Source organism: Sphaerodactylus townsendi, linkage group LG04 (assembly GCF_021028975.2).
Source record: "Sphaerodactylus townsendi isolate TG3544 linkage group LG04, MPM_Stown_v2.3, whole genome shotgun sequence".
Lineage (NCBI taxonomy): Eukaryota > Metazoa > Chordata > Lepidosauria > Squamata > Sphaerodactylidae > Sphaerodactylus > Sphaerodactylus townsendi.
The window spans coordinates 29349191-29367131 of NC_059428.1; the positions used below are offsets into that span (position 1 = coordinate 29349191).

Sequence of the window (17941 nt, forward strand, 5' to 3'; positions counted from 1 at the left end):
ACCGTAAGTTGCTTTCATGGCAACTTGCTGCCACCATGCTAGTGGGTAATGACTTGTGTGTGCATGCTTTTGGGAACACTCTTTGCAATGGTTATTGTTTATTTATTGATCATGATTATCTTGCTGTGAATTAAGGGGTGGGGGAATTTGGTCCCTGCTCTGTTACTTTTCAGCAGAAGTAGGGTGTCATTTGTGATACATTGCTTCCCTTCTCACTTCCTTCCCCCATCTGCAACAGCTTTCCACAATTTAAAGTCTACATGCAGACTCTGGATTTTAGAAGCGTAGGTAACGTGTAATATATAACTTGTATTTTACATTTTAAGAACATGTGTTGAATATATTTATTATGTAAAGTAAAATCACTAAGCTTTTTTAGTAAAGTTTATACATTACTGAGAAGAGTCATCTTAAACTTATATAACTGATGATTTACTCTTTGGTGAAAAGGTTAGTTTATATATCTAATTTCCACCTGTGCCTCCTGCCTGCAGACACTTAAATCTGCACCCCAACTTTGCAGAAAAATCTGAAAACCAACAAAGGATGGGCAGTTTAAATTCCCCCAATTTTTAAAAGAGTTGTTTCCACATGCACACTGGATTTGTATAGCTCAGGCCACTTCTGCACATGCAGAATAATTAACTTCCATTCCACTTTTACAATTGTTTGCAAGTGGATTTTGCTATTCCACACAGTAAAATCCAGCGGCACAGTGCATTGAAAGTGGATTGAAAGTGCATTATTCTGCACGTGCGGAAGGGGCCACAGTCAGGCCTGGCTGCTTTACTGTCCAACAGCCACTATCATATGAAAGCCAGCATAGCGTAGTGGTCTGGGAGACTCAGGTTTGAATGCCCATCTTGCTATGAAAGCTCACTGGGTGATTTGGGGGCAGTCATGTACTATCAGCTTAACCTACTTCACATGGTTGTTGTAAGGAGAAAAAAGAGAGAAATGACTAGTGTAAGATGGTTTGGTCCCCACTGTGAAGAAAGGTGGGGTATAAATGAAGTAAATAAATAATAAAGATAGCTGAACATGGAAGGCAGGTAAAAGGTAGGTTGGTAAATCACCAAGAAAGCAAGAATGAGGCAGGGAATTATGAGAAGGCAAGAATAAGGCAAGAGGAGAGGATATAGGGGTTGCCAGGAGGAGGGAAAGAGGAAATGGTATGGGGATATGGGGAAAGGGAGGTGCCCCCCACATATATCCTTGAAGGTTCCCTACCATGCAGGGAGACCTGGCCCAGTGGCTGGCACGCATAACAGGACCATAGTTTTTCTAGGTTGAGCAGTGGTTCTCAACCTTCCTAGTGCCACGACCCTTTAATACAGTTCCTCATGCTGTGGTGACCCCCCAACCCTAACATTTATCCATTTTACAGATGGAGAACACTGATGCAGAGAGTCTTAGGCGACCCCTGTGAAAGGGTCATTCAACCCCCCAAAGGGGTCCCGACCCCCAGGTTGAGAACGACTGAGGTAGAGGCTGCTGTGGGGAAGGGGGGGGGGGAAGTTGTAGACAGAAGGGCTGGCTGTTGGGTGGGGAAAAGGGAAATAAATAGGAAAAGGGGAGAGGCTATAGGGACTTTCAGAAAAGAGAGAGAGGAAATAGTGGGGGACAGGGAAATGAGATGTCTAGTGCAATTCCTTTTGACTTTTGACTTGTTGTGTCCTAAAGAGAAGTTCATGACGGATTAAAGGCAATAGACTGGAAAAAAAAGAAAGTAAACCATCTTTCGTTTGCCATGTGTGGCTCCTAGATTTATAATCTGTAGCGATTTAATGTCTGATAGAACTGTCACCTCATGTCATGGTAAGGCTTTGTAGTTTCCACAAAGGAAGCACAAAATCTAATGAGCAAAAAAATAGGCAGAAGTTGGTAATGCTTGTAGTGTCACCCCCTTCCCTGTTTATACCTTGAGCACATGTAAATGAAAATGTGAGATGTTTTTTTATCATAAAATGTAGTGGTCATGAACAAAGAATGTAAAGGTTCTTGTTCCATATGGAGAGTCAAATGTTCTATCATTAAGCTACGCAAGGGACAGCACATTGTTTATGTGTGTGTGTAACATGAGGGGGGTGGGGTGGGAAGAGGGTATGGCAGGGATCTAGTTTCATAAGGAAAGAGAATACTCAAGGTCTGCCAGGCTTTTTATAGCATTGTTTTACTTCCTGCAAACAGGAGTTAGTGAGTCTGTTGTACATGAATTGCATTATGTCTTTTATCTCGGACAGTGCCTGACTGTGAACAATTATTCTTTGTGAACAGGGAATTATTCTGGCCAGGCCAAAAGCAATAAACAAGAAGGTGCAAACACTGCTTCTCGCCCCAGAGTGAAGATGTATATTTTAAGCCCAAACCCAGCTTTTGATTTGTGTGTTCTTTAGGACTAATTTTGAAGAGTTAAATGGAGATATGTGTGAGTCTCCCTCCTGATCTCAGTACATTTAAACTGCCAGATGATAAGAGAGAATTGATAATGCACAGCACTAAGACAGACAGTGATATTTTAGGATAATTATCTCTAAAATCTCTGGATGGAGTGTGTTGCAAATCCAAGTACATAAATGTGTTATAATGAGGATGCAGGTAAGTGCCAAATTTTGGCATGCAGGTAAGTGCCAAATACACTGTGTGTAATATATAAAGCCCTTAATGTAGTATTGGCTCTTCTTATTTTTCTGCAGCAGGCAGAAGCAGCGCTGCTTGTCTTCAGGATAGCCTGTATTAGAGCTGGGTGGCAGGAACTTAAGAGTGCCTCCCCTCACACCAGAGGTGTAGGGAGGGAAAATGATGCCCGGGGCAACACCTGTTCCGGGCACACACACCCCTGCGCTCCCCCATGCCCCCTGCCCCTCGCAGCCCCCTGCGCCCCACTTACCTTAGTCAGTGGCAGCAGTCCTGGGCAGCCTGCTAGACAGTGGAAGGTGGAAGAGTGTGGGGGCGATTTTCCGCCCCCGTGACCAAATGGTGGCTGCCCGGGGCATTTGTCCCCAGGTGGTCCTGTTGAAGCTCCGCCTCTGCTTCACACCATTCATTCTGACTGCAAGGAAGCAAGGGCCCTCTACCTAGCAGTTCCCACCAGTTTCATAATGGGCTACAGATACCTCCCCTCTCATCCACTGGAACCTGGTGGGAGTGGCGGAGTGGGGAAGAAAATGCACCAGAGTGGGGGAGAAAATGCACTTTCTAAGCCTGGCTGTGGCCAGAGTCTGCAACCTGCCTTGGGCTCGGTCTGGGAAATGACCATTCCATAGCCAAGACTGCATCCCATGCAGTTGATCGGGAAGTGAGGCCACCCAGTCTCCATCTCAGTACTACCAACCTCAGATTGCTAGGGAAGAAAGTGTATGTCGGTGTTCCTAGAGACAAACTACATATAATTCTTGACCCTGTATTGAGTTTGCACACCTCTTTTTGTCGTAGCATGTAGTATTCACTTACCAAATGCCACTGCATCATTTCCTCAGCAGCTTCAGAAGCCAACGATACAAAGAAGGGATGTGTGTGTACAATGTGATGATATTATATATGATACAGGATAATTTATTCTTTGTTTCATTAGATTTTATCCTGCATTTCCCTCAGGAGTTCTGGACAGCATACATGGTTTCCCCACCCTTTTATTATGACAACAACCATGCAAGGTAGATTAGACTGAGAGATAGTGATTAGACTGTTTTCTCAGTGTCAGCACATGGCAGACTGGGGATTTAAATCTAGTCTAATATTGCCACAACCTCATTCGAGCAATCACTGGATAAGATCTCCTACCTGCGACAGGGAATTTATTTAATACATTTATAGGGGCTTTCCCCACTGACAGAGTTGAACTGGTTTCTACCTAGGTTCGCCTCAGTGAATCCCCACTGCCACCCAGCTCAACATTGTTTTGTCTCAGTTCCCCCCCCCCCCCGAACTGCGACATCCTTGTCGCAGTTATGAACTACACTTTTCTGCCGGAACAAGGTCGATACCGCTTCGAAGCTTTGAAGTGGGGAAGCATCGAAACGACACCTCATCTGTTCAACCAATCACGAGCCGCTTTTGTGGCATGCACAGAACGGGAGAGTCGTGGCTGGCAGAAAGCGCGCCTTTTAAAAAAATAACTTCCTCTGACGTTTCGAAGCTACGATCATATGACTGTTATGAATGGAATTGGTGCGTCTATATGTTTTGGCGCCAATGCTTCGTAGCTCCGACTGCGACGGAAGCAGTTCAGCTCGTTACTGCTACGTAGTTGCAATGTACAAAAACTGTAAAAAAAAAGAACGCTCCTGTTTCCCGCCGTAACACAAGCACCAATCACGATCGAGGAACGAAACAGGCACCAAGATGATCCTTAGCTCGGTTCCAGGGGGCCAACTCAGTTGCTGTGGGGACAGCCTGGAATTGCCCTCCACTGAAGGGAACTGAGTCGACCTTAGCTCCCTTATGTAGTGGGGAAAGCCCCATACTCTGCCTTTCTCTCTGGTGTGGGGGCCAAAGCAGTTTACATCATTTACCTCTTGTCCATTTTGTCCTCTCAACAACCAGATAGGTTAAGCTGAGAGAATGTGGGGGAGATTCTTTTTCAGTACCAGCTATATGTTGAATATAATGTGTAGTCTTGCTGCCTGTCTCCAGCTTTTAAATCTTCCTCCCTTGAAGGTGTTCATGCCAGGGAAAGATGTGTAGTTTTTGCTCATATTAGCGGTTTATATCAACCATGCATTGTGAAACTCAGGAAGATTAAAATCAACTTTCCTACACAGCCACCAAACAATTCAGAAACCTGATAAAAGTGAATCTAAAATTATCATCATATTTTTATCTTTGCGCACTGACAGCAGGAGGTGGATGTAAAGTACTGTAAATGGCAGCATGCATTATCTCATTCTGTTTACATTATTTTTTGTTTTCTGAAGTGCTTTGTGTCCGACAATGGGGATGGGTGGGCAAAAATACAAAGGAATGAATGTAAATTCCCCTGAAGTTAAGAATTATGCTTAGCCGTTCACCCTATAAAGCACTGATATAGCACTACCCAGTGTGTCACAGATTAAAATTAGCCTTGTCCGTGTTGCCAATGAAAGACCACGGAATGTCAGATGTTGCCAAACATGTAAACAAGCTCCGCCACGCCTGAAATATCTCCCACACTAGATGCAAGTGGAGAAAGTCATTCTGCAAGAGAGTCAGTTCAACAATTTGTATGTTTTTTTATCATCTAAGGTAAGACTTTTAGATAAGATTGGATGGATAAAATATTATGAATTGCAACAAAGTTAACATAATATATTAAAAGCCTTTTTGGAACGAACTTGTGACTCTGTTTTCAGTTTTGTACTTCTATCTGCCACGGGGCTTTTGTTATCTTCAGGCTGTAGATTTAGAATTTGCAGGTTTTTTTATAATTATTATTCACTCATAGTTAATGGTTTAACTAATTGAATTATAAATGTTCCATTGTATTATGCTGTGCTGGATAGTATTAAAAATAAGTAATATTAATGTTTTTAAAATGTTGTTTACTTTATTCTTTTTGGGATATGTGTCTGTTTACTTGATTCACCCCTTGGTTATGACTGTATGGAAACTTTAAGAAAAATAATATAGTTGTTCTTTAAAGTTTTCACTTGCATTTGTCATATAGACATATACGTGTATAATAACTCTACTGTGTTTTCAACTAAATTTTCCTTGAATGCAAAGATAAGATGATGTTTGGCAATGAAATGTATATTACACTAGCCACACTTGAGTTTCAAACTAGACAGTATGGTGTCCTTGGAGATGCCCCACCATTTTCCAGCAGTGAGTTCCCACCGGAGTACTTTTTAAACTGTGTTGTGGGAGCCCAATTGTGGTCACAACCACCATGGTGCAGGGAGGAAAGGGGGCGCCTGCCCCTCCCTGCCCCCATGCAGGTTTTCCGCCCCAAAACAGTGCCATGAGGTAATTAATTTCAACAAGCTGCTACCTGCCAATGGCCATGTTTTGGCTTGCCATCAATGTCCCCATTACAGACAGAGGTAAAAGCAACCAACCAGCACACATTGGTGAAGCCATGCTGCCATCCACTATTGCAAGCAAAATATAAGGGAGAAGAGAAGAAGAAGAGTTTGGATTTATATCCCCCCTTTATCTCCTGCAGGAGACTCAAGGGAGCTTACAATCTCCTTGCCCTTCCCCCCTCACAACAAACACCCTGTGAGGTAGGTGGGGCTGAGAGAGCTCCGAGAAGCTGTGACTAGCCCAAGGTCACCCAGCTGGCGTGTGTGGGAGTGTACAGGCTAATCTGAATTCCCCAGATAAGCAACACAGCTGTGCACTGCCCCTCCAATAAACGAAGAAGGACTGTGAACAGGGGGAGCCCTGGAATGGAGATACACTAGAGAGTTCTACAGATGCAAGTTCAAGTCCTGTCCTGCACCCACGTTTCCTTTTGACAACTGCACACAGGGAAAGAAGCAAAGTCCTCTATGGCCATACTGCCCACTGCATATTGCTTGTCAAGGCTGATTAGACCCCCCCCCCCCCGGATCTTTCCCTCACAAGGGTAGAGGTCAAAGAGAGATACAGGCAGTGGGGCAGAAACAGCTGCAGATTCACAGAAGGCATTCCTGCTAAACTCTCCCAAAGCTCAAGAGACAAACAGGAGCCAGGGCTTGAGACCCCAATGAAGGGGATGCTGGCAAGAAAGAAATGATTATTGTTTGGCCAGCAACAGGCTGGTCAGCAATGAAAAGAAGGAAAAATACATACTAGGAACCCACATTTAGAAAGATAAAATGGAGAAAAGGACAATGTTGTAAGCCCCTTTGGGTTCCCTTTGGCAAGTGATGTATAAATTAAGAAATGCAGCGTATCCCTGATAAAGCTCATCCCTAGACTCACTTGATTAACCTAGTTTCAATGTCCTTGAAATTTTCCGTATGTTGGTTTCTCTGGCCTTACTTTTTTGTGTCAGGCAGAACTTTGGATACGCTGCTCAAATGAGAGATGAGATTCTGAGTGGGAGGGACACAGCTGGTAAATGAAGAGTAACAGGATGGTGGGGTTTTTTTGTCTTGCAAACCACAGTAGCAGCTGTAGCAGGCAGGCTATAGTCCCCACTGGGGGAAAATTATTCTTGTTTTCAAACTACTCAATTATAGGTAATTGCAAGGAACAGAAACGGGGTTTGTGGAATTTTCTCTTAGCAAATGATCTTAAGGGTGAGACAAAAATCATGCAAGACTTTAATTAATATTAATTAAAGATATGGCATATATTGGAAATGAAATCAGGAAGGCTGCCTCTTCAGTTCTCTCCATTTATTTGCTAAAACCTGTAAGTCACGGCAAAGAAATGTTCCTCACAAGTATATAAAAAAGTTCTGTGGCTAATGATAACCAGCACGTAGACAGAACACAGTTATTATGACAGAAACTCTAAACATATACATATCAAGCTTGTTAGAGTGCATGTAAATTGGTATCAGATGAAAAGAGCTTTGACTTTTGAAAGATTATACCCTGGCGATCTTGTTGTCTTTAAGGTACTCTTGGACTTAGATCTTGATTTTCTGCAGCACACCAACATGGCCACCCACCTTAAATTAAGTGTTGAACTTTATAAGCAGCAGCAGCAAGAGATTGTACATTCTAAAATCTGATTGTCCCATCTGCCGCAACAAAATGTGCTGCCTTGTAGGTCACATATTTCATCCAAAACGTATAGTGAGTAACAGATCTTCTCAAAAATCCATTAGCATGGTGGTTCTGCGGGGTATGTCTGAAAGAAATCTTTTTCTGGAATCCCTATATCCAGTGAGGTGTAGGGCATAATTCTCAATTTTCCTTTGGTCACATAGAAGAAGCAATTAATTTAATAAGGCTTCTTTGTATCTGCCCTTAGACTTTGCGGAGGGCATTGCTTGTAACTGTAATTGAGTGAAAGCTTTCTTTAGGGAACAAAACTTCAGCAAGTTGGGTGTTTTTTAAAAAAAATTGAGGAAGTGTGAGAGATGCTTCAGGAGGTGATGCTGATATCCTTTGTTCGCATGTTTGGGTTCAGCAATCTAGCTGTAGAAGAAGATGACAATTATGGATGTTTCCTGCTAATTCCTAGAGCAGTGATTTTCAACCAGGGTTCCGTGGTACTCTGGGGTACCGTGAGCATATCCCAGGGGTACCGTGGCAATGCTAACCCCCCCTCACTTTTGTGGTGTGTCCTGCCAGCGCCAGCAAGGACATGGAGCTGGCTCAGGGCAGGGCCTGCCACAAGGTCAGCAGCCACTTCCTGCCCCCCCCCCGTTCTTCCCTTCACCCTGGGAGGGGAAGGTGGGGGGTGGTGCAAGCAGGGACATTGGGAGGGGAAGGTGGGGAGATGGTAGGGGTACCGTGAGATATGAAGAGTGATGTCAAGGGTACCGTGACATCGAAAAGGTTGGTAAACACTGTCCTAGAGTCTCAGAACCCACGCAGATATGGATTGGTGGGTTGCAGTGAGGAGGGGGAATGGGGCAACATCCCATTTCCCGATTCTTCCAGATACTTGCAACAAGTGACGTATGAAAGAGTATACAGCTAATGAAAGGGAGAGTTCTTATAATGAACAAATGCAAAATGCCTTCTATTATCTTTTCCTTATTAGGCACATAATTATTTTCTTGTGCTCTACTGCCAGTAGCTTAGCAAAACAGATTTTAAATAGTAAAGGGGAGATCTACTGTTGTTAATTCAAACTGTTTAACAGCTGCTGCTACTATTATTAACCAGCTATGCTGCCTGGCTTTTTTCTTAGCTGGTCATTAAAGAAACATGTTGTCAAGTCTACCCACTTCCTAGCAGCTAGAAATCTACTTTTAATTGTGTATTGTTCAACTTTCAGATTTAAAAAGTATCCCAAATCGCTTGGCAATTGCCAAATAATATTGTAAACTTTCTTTTAGCAAACAACACATTGACGTAGATCCCCTGGTTTTTCCTCAGTCAGAACGATGTCCACAAGGCGAGTGCAGTTGTCTCACTTCACCCCACCTGCAGCAGGCTCAAATACCTCCCCAAATATTGTTTCTAGAGAACAGGATATCTCCAGGGCAGGACTGGGGGGGCATATCAGGGTGCAGTAGGATGGGGGAGTCAAGAAAGTTGCACTTAATAAGCAGAAATGTTTCCAAGCTCTCAGGGACCAGTATTATTTTGATCTTGAATTGTTAATTTGTGGATCTACTGAAATTGATATTGTCTTTATAGGTAGCCTTATGGCTTTGTATTATCATGTTATTGTTATTCCTATTATGTTGTACACCGCCCTGAGCCCTCCGGGGGAGGGTGGTATATAAATTAAATATCCTATCCTAAAGCCATTAGATAGGGTTCCAAACTTGTCTTGAAGAGGCACAACAACCCATGATTTCCACAGCAATCCTACCCCAACTGCGGCTGTCCTCATACAGCATCTTATGTTATCCCTGTGTACAGTGGTGGGATTCAGCAGGTTTGCACCACTTTGGCAGAACCGGTTGTAGAAATGGTTCTTGTAAACAACCAGTTACATTATTTGAACCCCACCACTGCCTGTGTAGGTCCCCCTGACCCTGAGGAGCTTTTTGAGTGGCATAAGAGCATCCTAAGATAGAAGGATAGATGAACTATCAGTTACATGAGCAGCTCATCATTTTCTTAATCCATCTGACAAAGTTTCATATATAATTTGCTGTATGTTTAATAGTAAAAGGATGTGCTTATGTGTGTGTATCCAACCATCTGTTCATTCGTGGCAGACATAATACATTAGAAAACAAAGATAGGAGTCTCAGGACTGGCATCGGCTTCAGGATGATCATGACAGTTGTGGTGTCAAAATCTCCCAAAAATCTGTGTGCTGTGCTATTTGTATGAAGGTGATGACTGACTATTTGTGGCAGGCATTATGTTTTTGCTGTCAAATCCCAGCTGGCTTTGGGTGACCCCACAGAGTTTTCAAGCTATTTTATGCGTGGCTATGCAGGCATGCATGAGTTAACCTCCACAGCCATGCTGTCTGACGTCCCTTTGCGCCTGCATGGCTACACAGAGCGGCACCGGGAAAAATTTTTTTTAAAGGAACGTACAGCGGAAAAAAGTACCTCCCTGCCCAGCTGTTCGCTCAGAAGGGGCTGCAACCCGGGATTTTAAAAAAGAATCGCAGATAGTGCGATTCTTGAATACCACGTTTTGGGGGAAATAACGTGGGGCAAACTCGCTGTAGGGAAGGTTCCGTGCGAGGTTTCCCCCCCATGGGTTTTTTACCATTGTTATCCCAGGTTTATGGGCCTGTGCGGAAAAGGCCAAAATGTTGCGCACCTGCAATGGAAAAAACTTGACAAATGGTCTTAATACTGAGGTGGGAGGGAAAGGCCTCTTTCCCCTCTGATGTATTTTTTTTTACCATGCTGTCAGAGCAAAAGATTAGGAGGTGGTTTTTTCAAACATGTCCTCAGGATATCATATTTGTTCTGTGCCTAATTGGCCTATGTCTCACAAGATTGCATTAAAAACTTATAATTGCAGGATTTTCAAAGAGATAACTATGGGAGGAAACACTGCTTGTATTACCTGGGGATTTCTAACAAAAACCTTTCCTGTTACTCCGTGAGAAATTAAATTTGATGAGTCTCAGGCCTGCATGAAATCGGGATACATTTGGAGTGGTGTCTAATAATGCTGCTTGCGTGAAAGTATGTGGGTATTGCTTATTTTATGTATTTTTAAAAATTCATTAAAACGTTTATGTCCTGCCTTTCCTCTTGTTTCAAGATAGCTTACAATGAAACTTAAAACATCCCCAGCTAAAGCCAAAGATAAAATAACAAACCCCTTATCCCCCATCCCTCTCATAAAATATGCCTGCCATTTGATCTCCTCAAAAGCATAAGAACATAAGAACAAGCCAGCTGGATCAGACCAGAGTCCATCTAGTCCAGCTCTCTGCTACTCGCAGTGGCCCACCAGGTGCCTTTGGGAGCTCATGTGCAGGATGTGAAAGCAATGGCCTTCTGCGGCTCTTTCTCCTGAGCACCTGGTTTGCTAAGGCATTTGCAATCTCAGATCAAGGAGGATGAAGATTTGTAGCCATAGATTGACTTCTCCTCCATAAATCTGTCCAAGCCTTTTTTAAAGCTAAAGCCCTCCTGAAGATTTCCAAGGAGGGTACCCATGCATCAGGGAGCACACCCTACAAAGTCACAGCCATGATAGGAAAGGCATGGGATCTGGTCAATGCTAGATGGCCACCATAAGTGATGGGATAGGCCACACAGGGACATGTGGAAGGAGACAGCATTTACTGGTTTCTTGATAAGACTAAAATCCCAAAGCAGTATTTTTTGAAATTTTCAGGTATTCTAATTAATTTTTAAGAGAATAATTGTATGTGGTCAACCACAATTTATTGAAAATATTTATCATTAGAGAAGAAAAATAAGGCCTACACCACTTTAGATGTTAGCCCACAGAGTGGACAGGGGCAGAACCCATATCAAATATAATACAATAATACTTCTACAGTGTACCTTGAACATTAAGGCAAAATGGAGTCTGAAATATGATAGAAACCAGCCAAAATGTTATGTTTTTTCAAAGTTGTAAAGTTCAAATACATCTGTAATATTCTTTTGCTAATGATTTTTCTAAATATGAGTTCTCGTAGAAGAATTGAGTGGAACTATGGCCTTTTCCACATACACAGATTACCACAGATTACCACAGATGAAATTTTGGTGCTGCTAGCCTAAAAACCACGCCCCCTGGAGGCAGAAAACTGAAAAAACACTAAAAAGTACAAAAAAACCCCACACAAACGAACCTGAATTTTTGGCGCCCCCCAAATGGGGGTGCCTGGGGACATCTGTCTCACGTCTCCACTGCAGATACGCCACTCGTCTGCCGCTCATGTGAAGGAGTGGGAAATCAAACCTGGTTCCCCATATTAGAGTCTACTACTCTTAACCACTACACCATGCTGGCTAGAGTGCTAGAGTTGCAGTGATGCACGATTTTTACTGCAGCAGTTCCTTGTCAGTTTTCTCCTAAAAAAAGTGGAAGTCAACAATGTGAAGGGGAAACTGAAGGAAAACTCCCCTCCTTTGAGCAAACTGATATACTGAAGGTTTTGGTCTTCCATTTGGGTCTAATCAATAATTTCATGATCATCTAATTTTCTCTCTTGTCCTGCAGATGGTACGGGAACAGTATATAACAACAACGCCAGGTACTAACCTAGAGAGACCACAAAGTCAATATGTCTACAATGTTGGCATCTATGGCTGGAGGAAACGTTGCCTTTACTTGTTTGCCCTTCTTCTGTTCATCGTCCTTGTAGTGAATTTTGCTCTGATGATTTGGATTGTTAAAGTGATGTGGTTTTCGCCAGTAAGTGTACTTTTCTCTTAATTGCGGACATTTCTGTCATGTCTAGTTAGCAATACATCTATTCCTTTAAAGTGGACATTTTGCTCTACTTGCATTCCAGGCTCTTCACACTTAGATTGTACCCCCCCCCCACCCCGCTCCCCACAATTTAAACAGTTATAGTCTGAACACTTTTTGGAAATACCTATATATGTTCCTGAACATCTCACCAAATCTCAAATGAAATGTACTGTTTGCTGCTAGTGTGATATATCCAGATACGACCTTAATAAAAAGATAATGATCCCTAACTTGATCATACTGGGATGATTTCTTCAGAAGCCCATCACAAGAAGATAGCAGTTTTGGTCATCTTTTGTTATCATTTGAGTAAGAACTGTAGCGCACATAAATGTTGTTGCTGTTGTTATTTCAGATTGGAATGGGATACCTGCATGTTGGAAGTGAAGGCGTCCGCCTAGAGGGAGAGTCAGAATTTTTATATCCTTTATATGCCAAAGAAGTTCACTCTAGAAAGGTAAGATAAGACTGCAATATTGTGTATGCATCGCTAGGAATAAACCCCATTGAATTCAGTGGTACTTACTTCTGAAGGATTAGACTAAAAATCAGGAAAACCCAAAGGTCATCTAAAACAGAATGCTGTTTACATGTCAAAAATGATAATGTGCCAGATTTGGAATGGGGATGGATGTGGCCTTAATGTCTATGGATAGAGTGCCATAGTCAGGCCACTTTGTTCTGAAGGCCTGGTGAATTCCAAACCCCCTCCCCCATCCAGGTGAAACCACCCATGGAGACTCGTGCATCCAATTGGTTTCCAGAATGCTCTGTGGGATCCAAAGCCCATTGGTGGTTTGATCAATGAGCTGGTAGAGAACTGGAATGTCCAGCTGTCTGAGGTCATCAAGACACCCTCTTCATTCCCGCATCAACCTGGCTCCTTGTTACTCCAGAGGCAAGGCAGATGAAAAGGAGTTAAAATGGCCAGAGCGAGATCGGCTGCGAAATCACAATGAAGCTATGAGTATATCTTGTAGGACACTTATGAAAGTCTATGAGATGGCAGTTAAGGTGGCAAAGAAGAGATTCTTTGCTTCCTCTATTGCATTGACAAGCTCACACCCAGTGCAATTATTCAGCGTGATTCGGTCATTGACATTCCTACAAGTGGGATCTAAAATTAATGAATTGGCTTTAGTGAGCTTCTTTCAGATAAAGTCTTGTTGCTCTGCCATGACCTCCTGCTGACAATTGAAACAGAAAGGAAACTGGATGCTCCTTCTGGTGTTATTTTGGGCCAGTTTGATCTGTTTTCTCGGTCCGATGTTGACTGAGTGCTAGCGGCTGTATGACCTACCACTTACTCTCTAGAGCCCTGCCCTTTATGGCTGGTGAAGGCAAGCTGTGAGGTGCTACAGAGCCCCTGATGGAAATTGTCAACCCTCCTTAGTATAGGGAGTCTCCCTGGGGAGGTTAAGAAAGGCAGTGGTATGCCTGTTATTGAAGAGAACATCTTTAAGTCCAAAGGATCTTGCTAACTACCACCCAATCTCGAATTTATCAATTCTGGGTAAGGTAGTTGAGAAGGCAGATGCAGAACAGCTACGGGTATTTCTGGAGGACACATCAGTCCTGCATTCTTTTCAGTTTGACTTCTTTCCTTGCCGTGAAACCATGCTGGTCGCCTTTACAGACAAACTTCAGATGCTAGGTTGGTGTTACTGGATCTCACTGTAGTATATGACATGGTTGATCATGACCTTTTGACCCACTTCCTTGCCTATGCTGGGATCCAGGGTACAACCTTGAAATGGCTGGCTTTGTTTCTCCAGGGCCAGGGTGTATGTGGATGAAAATGCTAATAGTGAAGCACTGCAGAAAGACCAAAGAACATAGATGGGAAGAGGTAATGGGAAAAGCACACCATACATGGGATTCTGGATTGCTCAGCAAAGAAGCTCAGCAACACAGCTTATGCCTATCGTAGGCATTTTGAGAGACATCTGATTTTTCCTTCTTAATTCTCCAGGACTCATCACTGCTTCTACAGTCTACTCATAACGTTACTCTAAATGCACGCAATTCTGATGGGAACGTCACAGGCAGATTATGTGTAGGTAGGTGTAACCTGTGTTTCTTCCATTTGCATTGGAAAGCTTTGAGTATGCCAAGTTACACTAATAGTTGTGTTTCTGCCCAACTGGTGCTGCTGATGTCATACAAATATCTTGGATACTCAGATTAAACTTGTACAGCAACACCTTGTGTGTGTGTGTGTGTGTGCGCGCGCGCGCGTGTGTGTGTGCATGCACGTATACACACCCACACACATATAAAGAAGGTTATTTTATTAATCAAAATAAATCTGGAATATGACCATAGAACTAAGGGAAAGCATCTTTCTCTCCCTTCACATATGCAAAGTTCAGCTTCACGTTCACACTTTTGTGTACAGGATACAAAACAGATTATTCCCAAGTTATTTTTTCTTTGCCAATTGGTAGGGGGAAAAATCTACTTTTTCTGCTAATTAAATCAAGACATTCAGATCACAAGCAAATAGGCAACTAATTTTAGAATATGATAATCTTATTGACAACATACATTTATAGCTGGAGAAGATGTAAACGATGAGTATTCCCTTCTTGTTTTTGGTGTGCTTTTTAGGCCCTGAAATGGTAGAAGTCCATGGTCAGCAGTTTCAGATCAACTCCATGAATTTGGATGGAAAGACTCTTTTTACAGTGAAGGAAAATGAAGTCGCAATTGGTACAGATAAACTTCGAGTCACAGGTTTGCATGCAAGTCTAAGAAGCAGCGCAAAATATTTTCTAGGAAGTAGTGAAGACTTTTATCTGAAAGAGAAACAAAATTGCTCCTGCAGGCAAGAGGCAATCAGAATTGATTATATAATGCGCACAGTAATCATAAATTTAACATGACATTTTCAGAGATATTTATTTATTTATTTTTATTTAATTATTTATTAGACTTGATAGACCACCCAACCCCCGGAGGGCTCTGGGCAGGGGTGGGATCCAAAAATTTTAGTAACAGGTTCCCAAGGTGGTGGGATTCAAACTGTGGCGAAGCACCAATGGGGCTGGGCGGGGCATGACGGGGGGCGGGGCCGGGCATTCCTGAGTGGGGCTGTGGCAAGGACGCAGCTGCTGCGCCGGTCCTTGGGCGGGAAACGAATGCACGCAGGCGCAGGCTGCCACGCACGCCAGTGCACCTCCTGCTAGACTGCTTCAGGTTCTGCGCGCTACTGCTGAGAGGAGGGGTGTTTCTAAGGCAAAAATCACGTGGCAAAATCACCAATTAGTAACCCCCTCTCGGCACACACGAATAATTAGTAACCTACTCTCGGGAACATGTGAGAACCTGCTGGATCCCACCTCTGGCTCTGGGCGGTGCACAATAAACGTAAAAAGCATTTAAAATTTGCTGTTTCCTCTTTTATTGTGGTGTAGTTAATCACTAAATGTTCTTAGAACTACATCTCTATTGATATATGGAAATACTTGTTTTAATGTGATTAATTAGTTGATAATGGCAGCCTAACTGTTACTTGATTAAACTTCAGTAAGCTAGCTGGTATTCATATGAATAATATTTACTGCCTGAAAAGTTAATATATTCCAGCATATTTCCCTGTGCTTTAGGTCTTTGCATTGTTATAGCTATTAATGTGCCCTATCCAAAGAACTTCAGTAGCATAGATTCTGGTAACCCACCACATTCCAATTAACATGCGATCAATATTATTCTAATATGTGACACTCCTAAATGTGGATTTTTCTTCATATTTACCTGGACTGGAAAACCATGACAGGCAGAAACTTCCCAACATCAAGTGTATATGTAGCAGAAAAGCCATGCATAAATTTATCATACATTTAGAAGCTCTGTATAATTTTCATGTTAATTCTTGACAGAAGTACCTTTAAAGTAAGAAGCTGAGACTATATGAAGCAGATTTTATGAAGCAGAGTTCTATAATACGGCGTGCATCATGACAATGAAGGGCCTATATTTATTAACATATTGCAGAGAGGGGTGTTGATTAGTTTCCGGGCCGTATGATTGTGTTCTAGCAGCATTTTCTCCTGACGTTTTGCCTGCATCTGTGGCTGGCATCTTCAGAGGATCCTCTGAAGATGCCAGCCACAGATACAGGTGAAACATCAAGAGAAAATGCTGCTAGAACACAGCCATACAGCCCGGAAACCACACAGCACCCCAGTGATTCCGGCCGTGAAAGCCTTCGACGATATATTGCAGAGAACCTAAAGGTTCTTTTAAAAAAAATTATTATGGCTTTGATCTTGTGGAGAAGATAGAACAACTTCCACCTGTGACTCCTCCTGGATCAGCATTTTGGGGGCATTTTGGCCTGCAGAGGAGGAAGCAACAACATTGAGCTCCACAGGTGGAAATTGTTCTGTCCATAACAATGCTTTGATGTATTCAAGTCCTGAGTGACTGTCCCTTTCTATGACTACAACAGTTGGATATTGGAGAAAAAGAGAAGGCAGTCTGCTACCTTTGACACCTTGTGGCTGAGTCGGTGTATGTTTTCTGTAATTCTTTGTTCCTATGTTTCAGGGCCAGAAGGAGCTCTTTGTGAACATTCCGTGGAAACGCCCCTTATCAGAGCAGAAGATTTTAACAAAGAGCTTAGGTAAGAGTATGTGTTAAAAGTAACTACACTTTTTATTTTTAAAAAGATCCAGTTACCCATGGGTTGTGTTAGCCAAAACCGTTTTGTATAACCAGGTGATGCATTGTGGCTGAGAGACAGAAATACAGATCAAGAAGTCTACATCTGACCTCTGCCATGAATGTACCAGACATACTCTCAGCCTACCTGACAGGATGGTTGTGAGGACAAAATAGAGGACAGAAGAAAATATAAGCTTCTTTGAGTCATTGTTGGGGAGAAAGGCAAGGTATAAACGAAGGAAATAAATAGAAGTAAACTAATATGTCATAGTGGAAATTTAATTTGAAATATTCTCAATGGCATTCAACTCAGGACTTCTGAATCCATTTAATCAAATTATTATGATAGGTCAATGAGAAACATGAGGACGATGCAAAGTCATTGCTGTGTTCCAAGAGGATTCTTAATATTTCATCTTGCTTCCTGTGCTTAATAATGGGCACAAGAACTTTTAAGATCATCAAGGTGTATTGGCTAATTCTTTTGGAATCTCATTATTATCAATCAAAGGGGTCAAGGAAAAAAATCTGAATATCTATAAAAACATACAAGAAGATTTAGGATTGTTTTAATGTATCAGAATGATTGTGTTTGTTGCTACTGTTATGATAACAAAACATAAATTTGCTGCTGAAAATATCAATAGTGTATCTCTCCTGCAACCTGAACTGGATGGCCCAGGCTAGCTTGATCTTGTGAGATTTCAAAAGCTGAATAGGGTTGCTCCTGGCTAGCAGTTGGATGGGAGACCGCCAAGGCATCTCAGGATTACTATGCAGAGGAAGGCAATGGCAAACCACCTCTGCTAGTCTGTTGACTTAAA

At 42.5% G+C, this 17941-nt stretch overlaps 1 protein-coding gene across 2 annotated transcripts in view; it reads left to right on the forward strand.

Annotated features, from left to right (window-relative positions):
• The window catches only part of SGCG (sarcoglycan gamma), a 31481-nt gene that overhangs the window by 8141 nt on the left and 5399 nt on the right, over positions 1-17941 (forward strand). The window contains exons 1-6 of one of the 2 annotated variants that reach the window (XM_048494315.1): positions 5114-5223; positions 12195-12389; positions 12805-12906; positions 14422-14509; positions 15060-15185; positions 17001-17076. In XM_048494315.1, the coding sequence (XP_048350272.1) occupies positions 5155-5223; positions 12195-12389; positions 12805-12906; positions 14422-14509; positions 15060-15185; positions 17001-17076 (656 nt within the window). In that variant the 5' untranslated portion in view covers positions 5114-5154. Of the gene's footprint in view, positions 1-5113; positions 5224-12194; positions 12390-12804; positions 12907-14421; positions 14510-15059; positions 15186-17000; positions 17077-17941 lie in introns of those variants that run through there. The other variant, XM_048494316.1, reaches the window with a different exon arrangement.